Source organism: Centroberyx affinis, unplaced genomic scaffold, assembly GCF_046629955.1.
Source record: "Centroberyx affinis isolate AG114_WGS23_722 - 3 ecotype Tasmania unplaced genomic scaffold, CSIRO-AGI_Caff_v1 ptg001669l_1, whole genome shotgun sequence".
In the NCBI taxonomy this organism is placed as follows: domain Eukaryota; kingdom Metazoa; phylum Chordata; class Actinopteri; order Beryciformes; family Berycidae; genus Centroberyx; species Centroberyx affinis.
In genome coordinates this window covers 180,164-198,468 of record NW_027280093.1, presented here as the reverse complement: position 1 = coordinate 198,468, position 18,305 = coordinate 180,164, and the positions used below count along the sequence as shown (strand labels likewise).

The window sequence follows — 18,305 nt, the reverse complement described above, 5'->3', positions numbered from 1 at the left end:
CTTAGCAGAGTATTTTTTCCAACATCCTGTGATTTTAATCTCAGCTTTCCTTTTCTGTCATCCTGATTTATTCAAGACACAGGGTTCCCACGGGCCTGGAAAATCCTTGAAAGTTTGTGGATTAGAATAGAGGAATAGAAAAGTAGGAATAGAAAATAAAGTATAAATAAAGGCCTAAATATTTGTGTATATATTGTGGTGTTACTTTTATCTTGTGGAACAGTTTAAACCACTGGATTTCCTGTCATTCATACCATCTAAAAGTGGCCAAAAATAATGTTATGGTTTCTGAAGCCGCAGAGAGGAGTTCATCCCCCCAGCAGGTGGCAGCACACAATCACATACTCACACATCATGCGGCGCACCAACGAAGAAGAAGAAAAAGAGGAACCGCTCTTTAGTTAAACATGGCTGCCTTCATGGCAAACAGAGTTGTTGTGCTCATTTAACAAGTGAAAAGTGATAGATTTGCAACTTCGTCACACCAGCCACGTTTGATGGTTTCCGTTACGACGAAATAAAAAGTCTGATTAGCGATAGGTATCGTAAATCTATCATAACTCTCCGGTGGCTTGTAAAGTCATGGACGCTACTGTTAGCTTTTGGCTAATGCGTTAGCTGACCTACATGTTTCTTAATTGTGATGATTGAGTTGTTATTTAAGTTTTTAACTAATATAATTGACTGTGCAACACGATAGACACGATAATAAACACTAACGTCAGTATGAATAATTACCCTCTTGGTAAATTATTGTAACGTTACGATATGTATCACAATGTTATAACACTAGCGTTTATACCGTTTATGTCTTATCCAGGTTCGTGTGTTTCCTGAGGTTTGAGGAGCATGTTATCCAGGTAGTGCAGCCGGGCCTGGACGAGCAGCAGCATGGAAACACATTTCTCCCCGGAGGAAGAGGAGGCGCCGCATGTCGTCGACATGACCACCAGTGAAAAGGTGACAGGCCCGCCGGGCAGGTGGCAGCTCCAGACAGACTGCAGGTGTCTGGAGGTGACATCATGCCTGCGTGGACCCAAATACAGTTGTGAAAAATGACTCTTTGCTTCATTGATAAACCTGCGTGTTGCGTGATATTTGAGAATTATACATATTACATTAGTGAATATCAGTTAAATTCAGAGGTGGAGACTCGAGTCACAGTTTTACTTGCCTGAGACTTGACTTGGTGTATGAAGACTTGGGTTCTGGTGCCTTGGGACTTGACTTTGACTTCTGTTTTGATGACTTGAAAAAGTTTCTAAAGTCTTGACAAAATATCATAGAAATCAAACTTGTGATGCTCTTACCAAGCTTTTATCCTATTAAAGCCATATTGCGTTAAAAAGTCCTAGATATTTAGTTGTCTTTAAGATATTAAATTGATATTGGTCTCTTGATTTGTTCTGACTTGACTTGGTAATCCACATTAAGACTTGAGATTGTACCTCAAGACTTGAGACTGATTTGGGACTTGAGCAAAGTTGACTTGGTCACATCAACAGTTAAGTTTACTCTTATTCCTGCCAAATTGTTTTATTGCAAAAGATCAGTGTGCACTATGGAGGGGGCAGTACACGGTTTTGAAGATGAAAAGTAAAAGCACGTAAAAATCGTATGCGTTATTTACAGTTAATCCCTGCAAGTGCACGATCTCCAGTTTTAAAAAGGTGTTTGTGTTGAGTAGCTAAACCGGCCACAGAGAAGCAAGATTCCTGGCAGGAATAACAGTGACCTATTACTCTCCTGTGAAATATATTAACATCACGGAGATTTAGGATAGGAGGCAACCAGGCCTCAAATTTCATGTAGTTACTATATAAATAAAAGTTTAAGGAGTAGCTCATGTTGTCTTTTGACTTCCTCTTACAGGTGGTGGATCTTCTGAATCAGGCCGCTCTGATCCCCACAGATGAAAAGCTGACGGTCCTCAAACAGGTTCGTAATCTGCTCTCTTCCAGTCCGGCTTTCCTACTCTGTTGTGTGAGATCCACAAGGAAATGTGAACAAAAAGCAGTTGGGAAATCATTTAAGAGTTTGTCTAAATACTAAAGGTTCTCTAAGCATCACTTTGTTATTTTGCGTTGTGATGGACTGTTTCCCTGCCTTCAGCCCAATGCATGCTGGGATATGATCCAGCCTCCTGCCACCATGAAAGGGATTGAGCAGGTAGAGAACAATGACTGACTGAACTTTATGCCATTTTCAGGTCCAGGAGCTTATCATCAACAAGGATCCTTCACTACTTGACAATTTCTTGGATGTAAGTAAGCATGAGAGCCACAGTCTCATACTAACTGTATCTTTATCTGGCCTGAAATACACTTGAATGTGAGGCTATACGGCCAAAGCAGTATTCAATATAAAGTAGCCCAATATGCAATTGTTTTCTTTATCTTTACATATTCATATATTAAAATTCTACTTCATAAAGCCTCTTTTTCACCCCACCCTGTTTGTCTTGTAGGAGATGATCGCTTTTCAAACTGACAAGTCTATGGAAGTGAGAAAGTTCGTCATTGGCTTCATAGAGGAAGCATGGTGGGTTATCAGACTGCAGTGTTTCCCATCAGCATCATGCATGATTGTAAATGTAAGGTGTGTGTGAAAGAAAACATTTTGCAGGTTTCTCAAACTTTTCATTTGTCATGTTTTTTTTTTTTCCAGTAAAAGGGACAACGAGCTGCTTCTCCGACTGATCGCTAACCTGAACATGTTGCTGAGGGATGAAAGTGTTAACGTGGTGAAGAAAGCCATCCTCACGCTCACTCAGCTGTACAAAGTCACTCTGCAGGTACAGAACTAGGTCAAATCCACAGGCCTCATTCATGAAAGGCTCTCAAGTACAAGCGTTGCACCCGGGATCAAATCCAAACCAAAATTGTGACTTACACTACCAGTCAAAAGTTTGGACACACCTGATTGAATGTACTATGTTTTTCATTCTCTTAAAGCCATTTTGATCTAAAGGCTTATGCTTAAATACTTGAAATTTGTTTCTTAGACAAATATAAATAGTGAAGTTGATGCCTGTGTATGAATTTCTGAAATTCTACTTTAAAGAATCTAAAATATACGATAGTTTTGATTTGTTTAACACTTTTTTGGTCACTGCATAATTCCATTTGTGTTTGATGTCTTTACTATTATTCTAAAATGTGGAAAATAGTAAAAATAAAGATAAAGAAAATTTGAATATTACATTAGTTTCCCCTGTTATTTTGTGATACATCCACAAAACATATTTCTGTCGTTATCCCAAAGAAAGAGAGTCAAATACGTTTTTATATAAACATGGCCCAACATAGACATGTCTTTTCAAACCTCGTGCACGGCTGGCTACCATGTGATTTTATTTATCCTCGATTATTCGTCTCTTTTATGCCAGTGGCTGGTGCGCTCCAAAGCCGTGTCAGAGATGCAGGAGGCATGCTGGGATATGGTCACGCAGATGAAAGGCGACGTTCTGGCCTTGTTGGACTCCGAAAACGACGGCGTGCGCACTCACGCCATCAAGTTCACCGAGTCGCTCATCATCACTCTGTCGCCGCGGACGTCAGACTCCGACATCCCCAAGCGGCAGGAGGGCGACATCAGCCTGGACAAAATACCCAGAGATCACTCCTACATCCGCTACGGTAACTGGGTTCATGTTCACTACAGCAGCTGAAGGAGGGCTGGGCAATAAGTCAGTATCATAGTTTATCGTCTTTAAATAGAATCAGAACGTGAGGAAATGATAATGTTGAGTTATCATGATGCACAATTCTGTTGTCTAAATTCACGATAAAACTAATTAAAATCTCACAAAATGAGATCTGAAACAAATTAGGGAATATATTTTTAGTTTTATCACACTTTATTTAGCCATGCAGTTAATGGGATCAACATCAGTTTGATTATTTAACATATGATTCTGCATATCTTAGCAGATGTTTTACATATTGATATTGAAAAAAGTCCTTACTTTTTTAATTTGTGTATGTGAAGTGTGAAGCTTCCCATATGAAGTACCGCCATCTGTGATTAGAGCTCATCTAATCGAACTGAATTGCCCTCCGTAGACGTTCTGTGTGAGGAGGGAAAGGCTGCGCTGGAGAAGCTGCTGAAGTTCATGGTCCACCCGGCCATTTCCAGCATCAACCTGACCACAGCGCTGGGCTCTCTGGCCACCATCGCCCGCCAGAGGCCCATGTTCATGTCGGAGGTGGTGCAGGCGTACGAGACGCTGCACGGTAAGTAAGACTGAGCCAGTGTTGTCTTGGGTCTCAGTGAAAATTCAAAAGTCAAGTCTCTAACCAGTTTGAGTCCCATTTGAGTCAGTATGTGTTGAAAACATACAAATAAATAGAGAGAGCCCATTGTGGTGTCAGTCTGCCATTGATCACAGTGGAAAAAATAAGTGGACAACAACACGTTTTGGCTCCAAACTCGTATTGTTTTGGATGTGAAATGACATTATGACTATGAGGTTACAGGTTAAGTCGCTGTAGCTTTAATGTGACTGAGAAAGAAATAATGACATCTTTTGTTGGTATCTTTTTTTAGTGCAACTCTATTATGGCCAAGTTCAGTTTGAGTCGTATACTGTTGACTCAAAGTCAAGTCATCTATTTTGAAAATTTAATCCAAACCAAGTCATGAGTTTGTATCCCACCCTCAGTCTCTTATTCTTTAAAAATTGAAAACACTTGTTTAATAAAAATTCACGAGGTGATAATAAAAATTTCACACTTCAACCTTTGATGTGATGTTTTTTGTTCTATTGATGTAATGTGATTTGTTTTTATTTGTTTTATTGATGTGATGTACATGGATGTGATGTTGTGTTTTAATTGGTGAGACCAAAACAATGTTCCTGCCTTGGTGGGACGATAAAGTTCTATTCTATTCTATTCTACTCTACTCTATTCAGCAAACCTGCCACCGACTCTGGCCAAGTCTCAGGTGAGCAGCGTGCGGAAGAACCTGAAGCTGCACCTGGTGGCGGTCCTGAAGCATCCCTGCTCCCTGGAGTTTCAGGGTCAGATCAGCACTCTGCTGCTGGACCTGGGAATGCCCCAGAGCGAAATAACCAGATCCACACCGGCGCCACGCGAGCAGCGCAAGAGACCGCGCCACGAACAGTACACAGAGGGCAAGAAGATCAAGATGGGTTAGTATGGTGATATCGCAGACATATTGACTTATTGTTTGTAGTCATTAGACCGGGAGACCAGGGTTCATACACAGATCTGGAAAGCATGGACACAAATGGAAACAAAATTTGGTAATTTCCAGGTTTTGATACATTTTTACATCAGATAAGAAAAGAAAAAAGGAACTTTAGCACACCTAAAAGTCTTTAAGTGACAGATGCATAGGACAGAGGCAGTTACTGAAAAATAAATCCTCCACACTGTCTACACTTGCATAGTGCTTTATTACCAATTATTGTATATCATTATTGTAATAAAGCACCATGCAAGTGTAGACAGTGTGTGGGATTATATTTCTTTTTCAGTAACTACGTAAGATAAGAAGAAAATTCACAAAAAAAGTGGAAAAAAAATAGGGAAAAATATTCCCGTACTGTTCTGATACACATACAGCTACACATTTTCTGGTTTTAAACCCATCTTCTATACTCTAATATTTCTTGCTGTGAAGAATAGTCTTTATCTATAGAAGCAATATGGCATAGTCATTAGGGTCAATCAGTATAAATCATACTGAACACCAAAATCTTCAAATGAAATCAAGAAATTAAGGTCTGGAACAAGTAGGAACCCAATGAGCCACATTTTTAAGTCCCAATGCCGTAAGACCTGCAGTTGCATACAGTAAACAACCAAGACCACCAACTGTATTCGTGTCTCTGTGTGCAGAGCCGACCCTGATGGAGGATGACGAAGACAAAGAGGAGCCGGCCCCGCTTTCAGTCTCTAAGCCCTCCACTGTGCCGGTGGCTCAGTCAGCGATCGACCTCACAGCTGAGTTCCTGCACCCGCTGCTCAGCCCCGAGAACGTGGCCAACCTGGTGAGCTGCAGCGGATGTTTTTTTTTTGGGACAAATCTCTCGCTTTGACCCCAACAGTACGACCGTTCAGCTCACGTCTCTGTTGTTCTCTCATCGTTTAGGTGCTGATCAGCATGGTGTATCTGCCGGACGTCATGCCAGCCTCCTTCCAGGCCACGTACACACCAGTCGAGTCGGCAGGCACCGATGCCCAAATTAAACATTTGGCTCGGCTGATGGCCACACAGATGACGGCAGCTGGGATTGGTCCAGGTCAGTAACAGAAACACGTGAGCGTCTACAACTCGAAGTAGGGCTGGGCAATATGGACCAAAAATCATATCTCTGTATTTTTAGGCTGAATGGCGATACACGATATATATCTCGTTATTTTCTACGAAGTGGGCTAAATGTTCAGTTGTAAGTAGGGCTGGGCGATATGGACAAAATCAAATATCACAATATTTTTGACCAAATACCTCGATATCAATATTGCGACAATATTGTAGGGATGACTATTGGTGCTTTCACAAAATATTTACACAATGAGATTTTTGATAAATAATCATCAGTAATGTGGATATAATGACTAAGTGGGTAAAGGCAAATAATAGAACAGCTAGAACAGTCTGGTAAGTTCAAAATTACATCACTTTACTGTAATGCAGCCTTTAAAACCATGAAAAGACAACACGTATCTAAAATCTAAGATGATATCTAGTCTCATATCACGATATCGATATAATATTGATATATTACCCAGCCCTAACTCGAAGGCTTGAAAATTTTGTACAGCATGCGTGATTTTTGCCACATTTTTTGTATTCACAGCAAATAGAAATGTTCTATTTCTGTCAACTAAAAACATATTCTTCCTCTCTTAGGACTCGAGCAGTGCCGAGCTCGAGAAGAAGACGCCGGCAAAGAGGAAGGCAACGATGACGACTCTGTCGCCAAAGATCTGCTCATCAAGCGCAAAGTGCCAGCCGTGATGCTGGGCCAGGCGATCTCTGTGGTGGGAGGTTACGCAGAGAAGGTTCAGGCCGCCGAGGCTCCGCTCGTCAAGAGGCTTCCTGAACCCATCCTTCCTTCTGCACCAACCAAGTGAGTTCAAGGCTCTGACACACAGGGCGACTTTTGGGCAGCTCAGAGCGGCAACGGTGCCCAAGGATTTGTGTTTATCACATATAGGAGCATCTTGTTGCTAGCTAGATGTTAATTTTCACAACATTGAACTAAAGTAATAACTTTAAGTTTTTTATATAAATAAATGCCTCTATTGCTGATTGATACTATACAATAGTGATTAAACCTATGACCAGTTCATGAACGCTTTTACATTTGCTGTTCTCGACACCTATGAGAGGGTCCTTCTTTGCCGGGAAACACCCTCCGCTGCACAGGAAGCGATGCGTTTTATGTTTACAGATGCAACAACAGTGGCTTGTTTGGCATAAATAAGAGAGGATAGAAGAAATATAAGAAGATGCACTCTACATTTAATATCTTTATTATTGCAGTATGTTGGGTCTGTGCCTACGCTGTGTGCAAAAGGCCAAAGCAAAAGCAACCCAATAATTGTTGTTTGTTTTGTTCTTTCCCCACTTTGGTCTAAACCCCATTTATTACCTTGTTTGTTTTCTTTCTCTTCCAGAATGGCAGGGGCAAGCGGGAGAAAAAAAGTGTTTCGTTTGTCAGATGTCGTCCAGCCTTTATCGGACACCCAGATTGAGAAGTTAACCTCCTTGTCAGTCAAACGCATCCTGCATTCAGAAAAGGCGATTGCACAGAGCGGCATGTCCCATGTAAGTAAACCAAGCCATGACACATATCTCACTGAAATCCAAGATGGCGTAATACTTGACTCAGAAGAGCACTGGGAGGCATCTTACATGGATTTAATGCATGTAAGAAACGCAAATGCACTCTTCTCGCATAAGAACTGCATCAGAAATATTACCCTCATTATAATACCCTATGACATAAGTCACAAATACTAAATGGAAATTTTCCCTGCTGTAAATATTTGGTAGAGGGAGAAATTCACTGGCACCTGGATAGAGTTCTGCTTGAAGCTGATTGGCTTTTGCTTTACTGCATCATGTGAATTTCTCACTCTAGTTGAAAAATTTCAACACAAGTGATCGCCTCTTCGCCTCAGTTGGTGCTTAGAAGTTGCAAAGTTGCATCCATCGCACTGTGTTTGCCTCCTTCCATTGACTTAGTATGTGTTTGTGGCGCCTATACATTTTTGTTCTCTCTAAATGTAGAGTTACTGCACAGTGTTTAAATCAAGGTCTCATTGTGCTTATAATGAGCTTTTGTTGCCTTAAAATGACTCTGAATAGCACTTGAAGTTCAGTTATACTGGAGATAGTTAAATAATAACAGGCAAAAGAGGGAATGAAGCTCATTGTTTGTGGTTAAGAAGGCTGACCTCTCCAAAAGAATATTCCAAGGCACACTTCTTTGTTGAAAAGGTTAAAAAGCCTTTAATATATGGGCTACACCTACACTACACTAGCAACTATACAGTCTTCATCAGGGCATGAACTATGAACGCAGTTAAATAATACTTCTACTACTACTCATAATAACCTTTATTTGTGTAACACATTTCAAAACGGAGCTATAAAAAGCGTGCATGCTCAAACCAAGTGCCTGTTCCATAAGGATAAGTTAACCGCAGTGAACCTGTGCTGCAGGTCAGAGTGAAGCTCCTGTCCCGGCTGGTGACGCAGTTCGAGGGGATGATGAAGGAGGACGTGCTGGAGTTCATCCTGGAGGACATCAGGACCAGGAGCGACCTGGCGTTTTCTCTCCTCTACCAAGAGTACAACACCTACCTCAGCCAGCTGCCCACCGGGCTGCTGGACAGCTACGACCACTGTCTCTACACGCTGCTGTCCGGCCTGCAGGAGAAGCCGGAGCAGAGGGACGGGTGAGGGTTTTCCTTTACGTTCCCTTTACCTCACGTTCTTAAGGTTTATGAGTAGACAATGAGCAGAAAGGATTGAAATGTGTTTTATTATGACTGAAAACTGGAAAAGTGCTTATAGTATTGTAGCATTAGTACGCATTATCAACTTAAAATAAGTAAGTATAACATATATAACATATATATAACAAGTGTTTTCTGTACTGCCAAACAAACCCTGTAATACAGACTCCAAGCTTGAATTTCAACCTCTCGGCCTTGGCCCTGCTTTTTAAGTTTTTCATATTCAAAGATATGGACTTGACTGGCCGTAGAAGTAACAAGCCACAGGAATGACATGTTGTATAAATCTGAGTGCTGAGTGCTGTTTTGTTTTAACTTCCCATCTCTTCCAGGCTTTTCACAAAGCTGGTACTGGAGGCTCCCATAATAACAGAATCAGCGCTGGAAGTAATACGGCGTTACTGTGAGGACGAGGTAAACAAACAGGATCAAATTGCGTCTTGAATAGCGCTTGGTCGTAACACCTGCTTGACTCGACTTTAATGTTCTAACCTGCGTTTCAGTCTCGGGTGTATTTGGGCATGACGACTCTTAAGGAGCTCATCGTCAAACGTCCCTCAAGGCAGTTTCAGTATCTCCATGTGCTTCTGGACCTCAGCTCACATGAAAAGGAGAAGGTGATGAATATTGATTATCCATATCTCTCAGCGTATCTATCGTATGTGCAATACGCACAATCACAGTTTGCTGAAGTGATTTTCTAGATTCTCATATTTTTCACACGTGTTTTTTATTTTCAGGTGCGCACCACTGCCTTGGCTTTTCTGAAGCGCATGTACGAGAAGGACCAGCTCAGAGACTACATCGAGAAGTTTGCGCTGAACTACATGCAGCTTCTGGTCCATCCCAACCCTCCGTCTCTGCTCTTCGGGGCCGACAAAGACACAGGTTCGGCTTATGTGTGGATGGCAATAAAATTACTTTTTTTCCCACTTACCTAAAATCCCCAAACAAAGCACCCAGAAGTACTAGTATCTGTCACTTATGCACTTTCTATCATGTGTTTTACCTTTTATTTATCCAGTGAAGGTTTTGCTTAGCAAGTGTGTATATTTTCAGCAACAACCTGCTACACACTCACATTTACACATTACTTGCACACCCCACCTTGACTGTAAAACCCTAAAAAAATATTGAAAACTCCAATATTTGAGTTGATTTTCATTGAGACCAGAGCCATGTTGAACACAGGGTTCAACCGCAACGTCACATTGTGCAAATAATTGTTGCAACTTCAGCCAATGTTAAAGGCATAATATCAGCATGCCCTGTCCAAAACGTTGGTATTTTGGTCCATTAGAAAGTAAGTCAGCTAGCAACCTGTTTCCTTCCTCAAATAATTTCCTTCCCATTTTTTGCGCTGCCTTCCTCTCTGCATTTACTGCTGTATTTCTTTAGCAAACAAGTAAACTGACACCAATTTTACTTTTCAAATGCAATTCAAAACTAATCAAGTTTATTTCCTCTTGTATATTAAACAGAAATGCCACATAGAAAACGTGCAGTGTGCACATTATTTAGGTATTCAGGTCAGTCAGCTCCTACTTTGACTAACATGTTTTCTGTGGGAAACGCTGGTAGTTGTTGAGGGAGGGGAGGCCAGTTCTCATTCACTTTCCCTGCACAGATTTTCCCAACCAGTCCAAGGATTCAAACTGGCAGCCTCCCAGTTATAAGTCCATTTCTCTGACCCTGAGTTGTTGTGTGTTTGTGCTGTTTGTTGGCACAGAGGTGGCGGCTCCCTGGACTGAGGAGACGGTGCGACAGTGTCTGTTCCTCTACCTCTCCCTCCTGCCTCTGAACCACCGGCTGGTCCATGAACTGGCCTCTGTCTACACCGAGGCCATCGCTGACATCAAACGCAGCGTGCTTCGAGTGATAGAGCAGCCTGTAAGTCATTCTTCACTATCAGCATATCATCCTCTCTTTGTCGGGAGTTCCCCTCAATATTTGTTCCTCAGTTTAAGAAGTCATAGTTTGTTATTCGTATGGTCTAAAACATTGTTTGTTTGTGAACATGGAAAAACTCCCCTAAAACAACTAGGAACAAACCAGAGAACTATGGGTGATTTCACACTAAGCATGTTTGGAGCAGTTTATTATTTATTAAACTCTGGAGTGTTTTACTCCTATAGTTCGGTTCATTTGTGCAGGTGAGAACAATGCCATTCAAACTCAGGAGGCACCAAAAATAAGGATAAGGGATAAGGAGACGAATGTGGACATCTGATAGCCAGCAGTTATGCATGCATGGAAATCCTAGCATAACAAAATGAACTGAGGGCAAACTGCAGTCTGGACTGATGCTCATCATCTTCATGTGATCTTACCGAGAGGAAAATGAACTGAAGGTTCGCACCCTCAGACTCAAACCTGTAATATCATCAGAATTTTTAAATCTCTGGTTTCTGGGTTTGTGGGAGAATTGTTCATGTTCACAAAATATTGAATGGACACTTACAAGATAGGAATAACATATACAGATTCTTAAATGTAGTGGTGTTCTATATTAAACTGTGTGTAGATGCTTGTATGTTTGATCGTCACTCAGCATTCATTAAATCTGTCACCACTATTTTAGATCCGTGGAATGGGGATGAACTCTCCTGACCTGCTGCTCCTGGTTGAAAACTGCCCTAAAGGAGCAGAGACTCTTGTCACTCGCTGCCTGCACATTCTGACAGATAAAGGTAAAATAAATAAATAAATAAATATGGCATGTCTGTAATTTTGGTCTGTACAGTAAGATTAGATTTGACTTTATTGTCCACCATAGTAGAAATTTGCCTTTGGCTTCCCCCACATACAAAATCCATAAAAACAATAACACATACAATAGTATAATACACAAAAGTGTATTGTAGTCAACCAGTGCATAAATAAAATAATTGCCACAGTGAATGAGTATTTTCAAATTTGAACTGCAGTTCACATACATAGTAATGATAGTGCTCTCATTCTCTATAATATGTATATAGGAGATTTCCAGTTATTGAATTTTGAAGAAAACTACTTCTTGAATTGATTCACTTCTGTACTGTACTATAGAAGACACCGAGATGAAAAGAGTGTTTTCCTCTCTTCTCCTCTTCAGTGCCTCCTTCTCCAGAGCTGGTGGAGAGAGTGCGAGACCTTTACCACAAACGAGTGCCGGATGTTCGTTTCCTAATCCCTGTCATAAACGGCCTGGAAAAGGTAATGATCAGAAACTCGCCTCAATAGTCTAATAAAGGTAATAGATTGTGCTTAATTTTGCATTTAGAGCATTTACATGGAGACGGTACTCTCTGTATCCCCGTTAAGATCTTATGTTGATTAAGATACTGCCTTTGTACCACAAGTATCACACTTTACATGAATACACAGAATATTCTGAATATCACAAACAAAGCTTATGCAGATGGAAAAATTCAACAGAAAACCCAACAAGGCAGTATCTCGACTATTGGTGTATCCCAGCTATCGTATTCATGTTTCATAATCATAATGAGAGCTTTATCAAAAGCTCTCATTATGAAAAATGGGGTATATAGTTCACCTGAAGATTAACAGGTTACTGTTGTACATGAAACCACACTCACTGTTGTAATGTGTCATACCTGACCCTTTGTTCTTCTTTCTTCTTCTACAGAAAGAAGTCATCCTGGCTCTGCCCAAGCTGATAAAACTCAATCCGATTGTAGTGAAGGAAGTGTTCAACCGTCTCTTGGGCACTCAGCACAGTAAGACACAGTCATATCTTCCACTGTTGGATGTCAGGTGTGCTTTTGACACAAGAGGGTTTCCTCAATGTTATTGTTTTCTTTTACATTAAGGACTTCCAAACAGACATCTGACCACATACCCACTTTTGATTAAAATTTTCTCTTAGGGACCCCAATCTGAGAAGACATTTGTCATTGGATATGAGTTGCATAATAAATACATTAAGAGCTAACACTGGGGAATAAGAAACTTGTGATACAAATTCACTATTTTGATCATATATATTCACTATTTTGATCATATATATGATCATTCTTATTTCCCACTGTTATTCAACTAGTCAACATTTATTATATGACTGTTTACCTTTTGTCATTGTGGAAACCTGTGTCTATAAAGCCTTTAGTGCAGTCTAGAGACCTCAAGTGGTCCTAAGGGGCCACCAGCAAAATGAGAAATGGCTTAACATCATTATTATTTAATTCACTGGATTTTTGGTCAGTTTAGACCTCTCATGTATTTGCATTGTTGTGTGTTTCTTTCAGGTGAGGGAAGTTCATCAGTGTCGCCTCTCACCCCAGGAGAGCTGCTCATTGCCTTACACAACATAGACTCAACCAAATGTGACATGAAGTCTATCATAAAAGGTTAGTATTCCTCTTCAAGCCCAAAGCCACCCTAAAACAGAATGTATATTCCTTATTTTTGCTCTTAGGCAGCCTTTCTGAACATCAATGATTTGTCAAAGCTAGAAACAGTAGAGTCGTGGCTGTAACCTTGTGCTCTCGGCAACCTTTTTTGTGGTATATCCTTTTTTTTTTTTTTGTCTTACATTAAAATGTGTTTAAAAAACAGAAATGTCTTGTGATTGATATGATAAATTATTTTTCTAAGTAATTAAAGCATATTACAGTACTGTTTTTAAGGTTTTCAGTTTTCATCTTATTAATAAATATTGGGATAATATTGTATATCGAGATAATTTTGACCAAGATAATCGTACTAATGAAGTTTTCATATCGGCACAGGCCTTTTCTACATGTACCTGAGCTGACGTTCAAATTCTCTCCCTGTCTCTGCGCTGCAGCTACCAACCTGTGCTTCGGGGAGAAGAACGTTTACACATCGGAGGTGCTGGCGGTGGTGATGCAGCAGCTGATGGAGCAGAGTCCGCTCCCCATGCTGCTGATGAGAACCGTCATCCAGTCGCTCACCATGTATCCCCGCCTGGGCGGCTTCGTCATGAACATCCTGTCCCGCCTCATCGTCAAGCAGGTCGGCATCCAAATCCAGACAGACATTCATAGTTCCTACAGGCATTGACGTCCTGGATTAGTCATGGAATTTTGATTGTTTTTTCCACACCTGGAAATGTTGTGGGAAATTATCCATATCTTCAAAATTTTGAAAAAATGTTATGAATTTTTTTTTCAGAATCTCATTTTCGACCTGTCAAATTGCTCTTGGTAGATAGATTACCTTTGAAAGAATTAAAAAAATGCACAAATTTATGAATACTATTACTGTTAATACTAATTATAAAGCTAATAATAAACACCTTCATTTATAAAGCACTTTTTAAAACGGTTTACAAAGTGCTTTAACATTTAAATAAAAGCAATCATTCTCATAAAATACATTAAAACAAGTACACAAGACACAAAACAAGAAAGAATTACGTAAGTCCTAAGTAATAGTTGTTGCTTTCCAAGACAAGGCCTGGTAACTTCAAATCAGTAATTCGGCAACAAAAAAACGCTAACATCTGAACGAAGATGCTAATGGATATCGATCAGGTATAGTGTTGGGAAGTCATGGAATATGATTAGCACAAAAGTGTACGAACCTTCGTACCTAGTTTTCTGGGATAATCAGTGACGTTTAGGATCATTTTCCTTTGTTAGACTACAGAACAGTGATAACCCAGTCTTGGTGGATAACACCGGTCCTTATTTTCTCCTGCAGGTGTGGAAGTATCCCAAGGTGTGGGAGGGCTTTGTGAAGTGCTGCCAGAGAACGAAGCCGCAGTCGTTCAGCGTGCTGCTGCAGCTGCCGCCCGCCCAGCTGACCAGCGTGTTCGAACGCTGCCCAGAGATGAGAGAGCCTCTTCTGCACCACGTCCACTCCTTCACACCTCATCAGGTACGAGCCGTTTCCACGTGATCTCCTGCACAAGTATATATATACAAGTATAGGCCTCATGGATCATCAAGTACAGCAGTAATACCTGACATTATGGGTATAATAATAATAATATAATAATAATAAACTTTATTTATATAGCACCTTTCATATCATAAAATGCAGCTCAAAGTGCTTTACAAGAGAAACAATAAAACAATCTTAAGATATAAAAAGCATAAAACAGGTATAATAATAAAATAAATTAAAAATAATAAAGAACAATCCTAGAATAAAAAGCATAAAACAAGTACAAGTATAAAATAAAGTGAAAATAATAAAGAACAGTCCTAGATATAAAAAGCATAAAACAAGTATAAGAAATATAAAACAAGTATAAGAAATAAAAGAAGTATGAATTAATAACAGTGGTGTTAAAATAAAAAGATGGAATTAATTAAAAGCAAGATCATAAAAATGGGTTTTGAGCTGTTTCTTAAAACTATCAACAGAAGTTGCTTGTCTTATTTGTAATGGGAGTTTGTTCCAAACCTTTGGTGCATAAGAACAGAAAGCTGCTTCACCATACTTTTTGTAATTCATTCTTGGGACATTTAGCAAGCCAGCACTAGACGACCTAAGGGAACGGTTTGGAACATACTCAGATAAGCAGTCATAGAGATATGAAGGTGCTAAACCATTTAGGGCCTTGTAAACAAGTAAAAGAATTTTAAAATCAATCCTCAGCGTTACATGGAAGAAGTGCGGTAAAGAAGCCCTCGAGGTTGTTATGGCTTTCATACAACTTTTACTGACGCATCTGCAGTACCTGTTTTCTTCAACGTAGTGTACATAGTGTACATGGAGAACAAAAACAGTGGAAAGTAAGAAAGATCGCCAATTTACCCCCTGGTTACCACATAGCAACATATTCCATTTTTATCACAGCCTTCAAGAGCCAGAATCAGAAAGCAGAAAGAGTGGCACTCTGTTCTTTATTGAGCAGTATCTATTTTAAAAGAGAGTAAAAGTTGTATTGTTGTGAAAATCTAACTTAAACTATAAACTCCCATAATCCTCTTTTGTATGCAAATGAGTTTTGTTAAACGTCACACAACGGGAGAATGTACTTCTGGGTTCTTCATCTGTTGGTTTATATGGACCACTGTATATGGCACATTTCCATGTATGTAATATCCTATAAGATATGTTTGCTAACGTTGTAGTTGTTGACATTAACTAGCAACTCAGAAATCCTAATGTTACTGTAAGTTTTTGTCATTGCCACAAATGATCTGTGGGACTGTAAAGAATCTAATCTTCTTGTTTATAAAGCGCTGTTAGTCTGTGTTAGTTTTCCTGGTTTTCTCTTTTGCAGTTCAAACTAAAATCTGTTGTTTCTCTTGTAATTCTCTTATTTAAAATCCGCCTCTTCTTTTCTTTGTTACAGCAAGCCCACATCCCCGCCTCCATCATGTCAGTCCTGGAAGCCAATAAAAAACAGGAGCCGAAGCCCGCAGAGCCCGTTGTGGAGAGAGAGGTAATCGACATCACACAGGCCTTGAAAATCCTTGACAGTTTGTGGATTTGAGAAAAGGCCTTGAAAGTACTTGATTTTTATTCAAAAATAGCTTCCAAATGTATCAGTATGGCTCTTTGGATCAACACTTTCCAGATTTAACATGAAGGTTTTCATCATGAGGCTCTGAGTATAGTTCTGATCATGTCTTACCCTAATCACGACCATTTGGAGTCCTTGAATTCCACCAAACAATACATTGAAAGTCATTGAAAAATCCACGAATTTGCTGTCCAAATATGGTGTGGGAACCCTGATCATAGATTTCTGCTTCATTAAGCCTCACACAAACATTTCCTGGCAAGAACTTGCATACTTTGACTTTTTTTCATTCTTTGTTATTCCTACTAATTAATGAGTAAACATGTTCTATTAGTGACATTAGTATCTCTAATTTTAAATCAAATCAAATTTTATTTATATAGCACAATTCATTCAATATGAAGCTCAAAAGTGCTTTACGAAATGAGAAAATAGGAGCAACCGATTAAAACAATTTTAATTGGCTTCTCTGCATAATTGTAAATACATTGAATTGTTTGTGTAAATGAGTGTTACACAAGTTATATGTTGTATAATTGCTTGTGGGATTGGCTATGAACATACAACAACCATCCCTTCACTCATTATTTGTTGTTCTGTCCTCTTTTCCTTTATCCTACAGATTGAACCGATCCCCCCTCCAGCTGCCCCTGTTGCAGCAGAAGCTCCTCCTGCAGTGCTGAAGGATCCAGAGCCGCCAGTCCAGGAACAACCAGCCGGTCCGAAAGACGAGGAGGAACCCATGGAGCAAGAAGAACCAGAACCAGTCAGACAGGAGGAAACTGTTCACACTATTACACAGGTAACACTAAGCTGCGTTTGTCCTCAGGCCTTTTTATACGTAAGCCATATTGTGAGATATATATCGATCGAAAAAAGTCCTTATGATTTCAAAAATATCGCCCAGCCCTAGTGTACTGTGAATCCATACCTTATCAATATGCATGCAAACTTCTAAATATCTGACAGTGTTAGTGCAATGCTCTATCCGCTGAGCTAGACAGGATCACAAAATCACTACAATCACACTCACTCGTGATTCTGCTCAGGTGGAGTCGGCGAGAGCGGAGGAGACCCCGTCGCCTCAAGCAGAACCAGCCGAGGAACCGATGGAAGCGTCTCACCCTGAACCTGCAGACCTCAGGGAACCGGAGAAAGACGTTCCTGAAGACGGCGTCACCGACCTCGAGGCCGGCAGCGGCAGTGAAAACACAGAATGAACCTGCTCAAGACAGATGCACTCAAAACAAATGAACAGTTATATCCTCTGCAAACACCCTGAAAATGTTCTTGTCAAGCAAATTGCTCTGTGTTGTTTTTGTATTTGTAGAAAATATAAGGTTAATGTATTTTGGACACAAAAAAAGGAAGGTAAAATTGTGTATGAAAGCATTCCATACGCCTTCATGTCATTATGAGTTTGCAAATCAATAAACTAAACACAACTAAATTGTCTCTTTTAATTCTCTTTCATTCTTTAATTCCACTGCTCCTCAGATCTCTGTAAGCCTGTGATTAGCATGTCAGAAAGTTTTACAGAAAATGTCCAGATAAAAGTTTTATGGTTTCCATTGCTTAGAGCGCCCAGATTTTGTGCTCCTTCCACCAGGTGATGCATCTTTGAAGTTGAAGTCTCCTGAGCTTTGACTTGCGACCACTGTTTGTGCTTACTCTGTGCTTATACAGATGGTCTTTGTTTCTTTGGCATAAGTTATCATGATTTTTGAGACTGTTCCCCTTGCCACGTTAAATCATTTTGCAGCTATTGTGACCAGGCACCAACTAGTCAGCCCTATTTTTAAGTTGACACATTCTGGCATTCAGCTTCATCTGACTCACCTAGCTGTATTTGCATTTAT

At 40.1% G+C, this 18,305-nt stretch overlaps 1 protein-coding gene across 1 annotated transcript; it reads left to right on the top strand.

The window, feature by feature from the left end:
* The first annotated feature begins 403 nt into the window (after nt 1–403).
* On the top strand, nt 404–17,904 carry sympk (symplekin). The gene is made up of 27 exons (XM_071528393.1): nt 404–540; nt 821–960; nt 1,873–1,938; nt 2,210–2,263; nt 2,468–2,541; nt 2,668–2,794; nt 3,389–3,638; nt 4,065–4,235; nt 4,916–5,155; nt 5,868–6,019; nt 6,121–6,271; nt 6,883–7,102; nt 7,653–7,803; nt 8,704–8,939; nt 9,332–9,413; nt 9,503–9,616; nt 9,740–9,887; nt 10,729–10,889; nt 11,581–11,689; nt 12,094–12,194; nt 12,631–12,721; nt 13,250–13,351; nt 13,792–13,979; nt 14,670–14,846; nt 16,276–16,365; nt 17,069–17,248; nt 17,496–17,904. The coding sequence occupies exons 2-27, from the start codon at nt 892–894 to the stop codon at nt 17,664–17,666; spliced, it is 3,675 nt and encodes a 1,224-aa protein (XP_071384494.1). The 5' UTR covers nt 404–540; nt 821–891; the 3' UTR covers nt 17,667–17,904.
* The last annotated feature ends 401 nt before the right edge of the window (nt 17,905–18,305 follow it).

Coding starts and splice junctions, on each gene's coding strand:
- sympk (XM_071528393.1), top strand. CDS start 892: ATGGAAACACATTTCTCCCCGGAGGAAGAGGAGGCGCCGCATGTCGTC. Junction 9,414..9,502: donor GGCGTTACTGTGAGGACGAG/GTAAACAAACAG, acceptor CCTGCGTTTCAG/TCTCGGGTGTATTTGGGCAT. Junction 12,722..13,249: donor TCTCTTGGGCACTCAGCACA/GTAAGACACAGT, acceptor TGTTTCTTTCAG/GTGAGGGAAGTTCATCAGTG.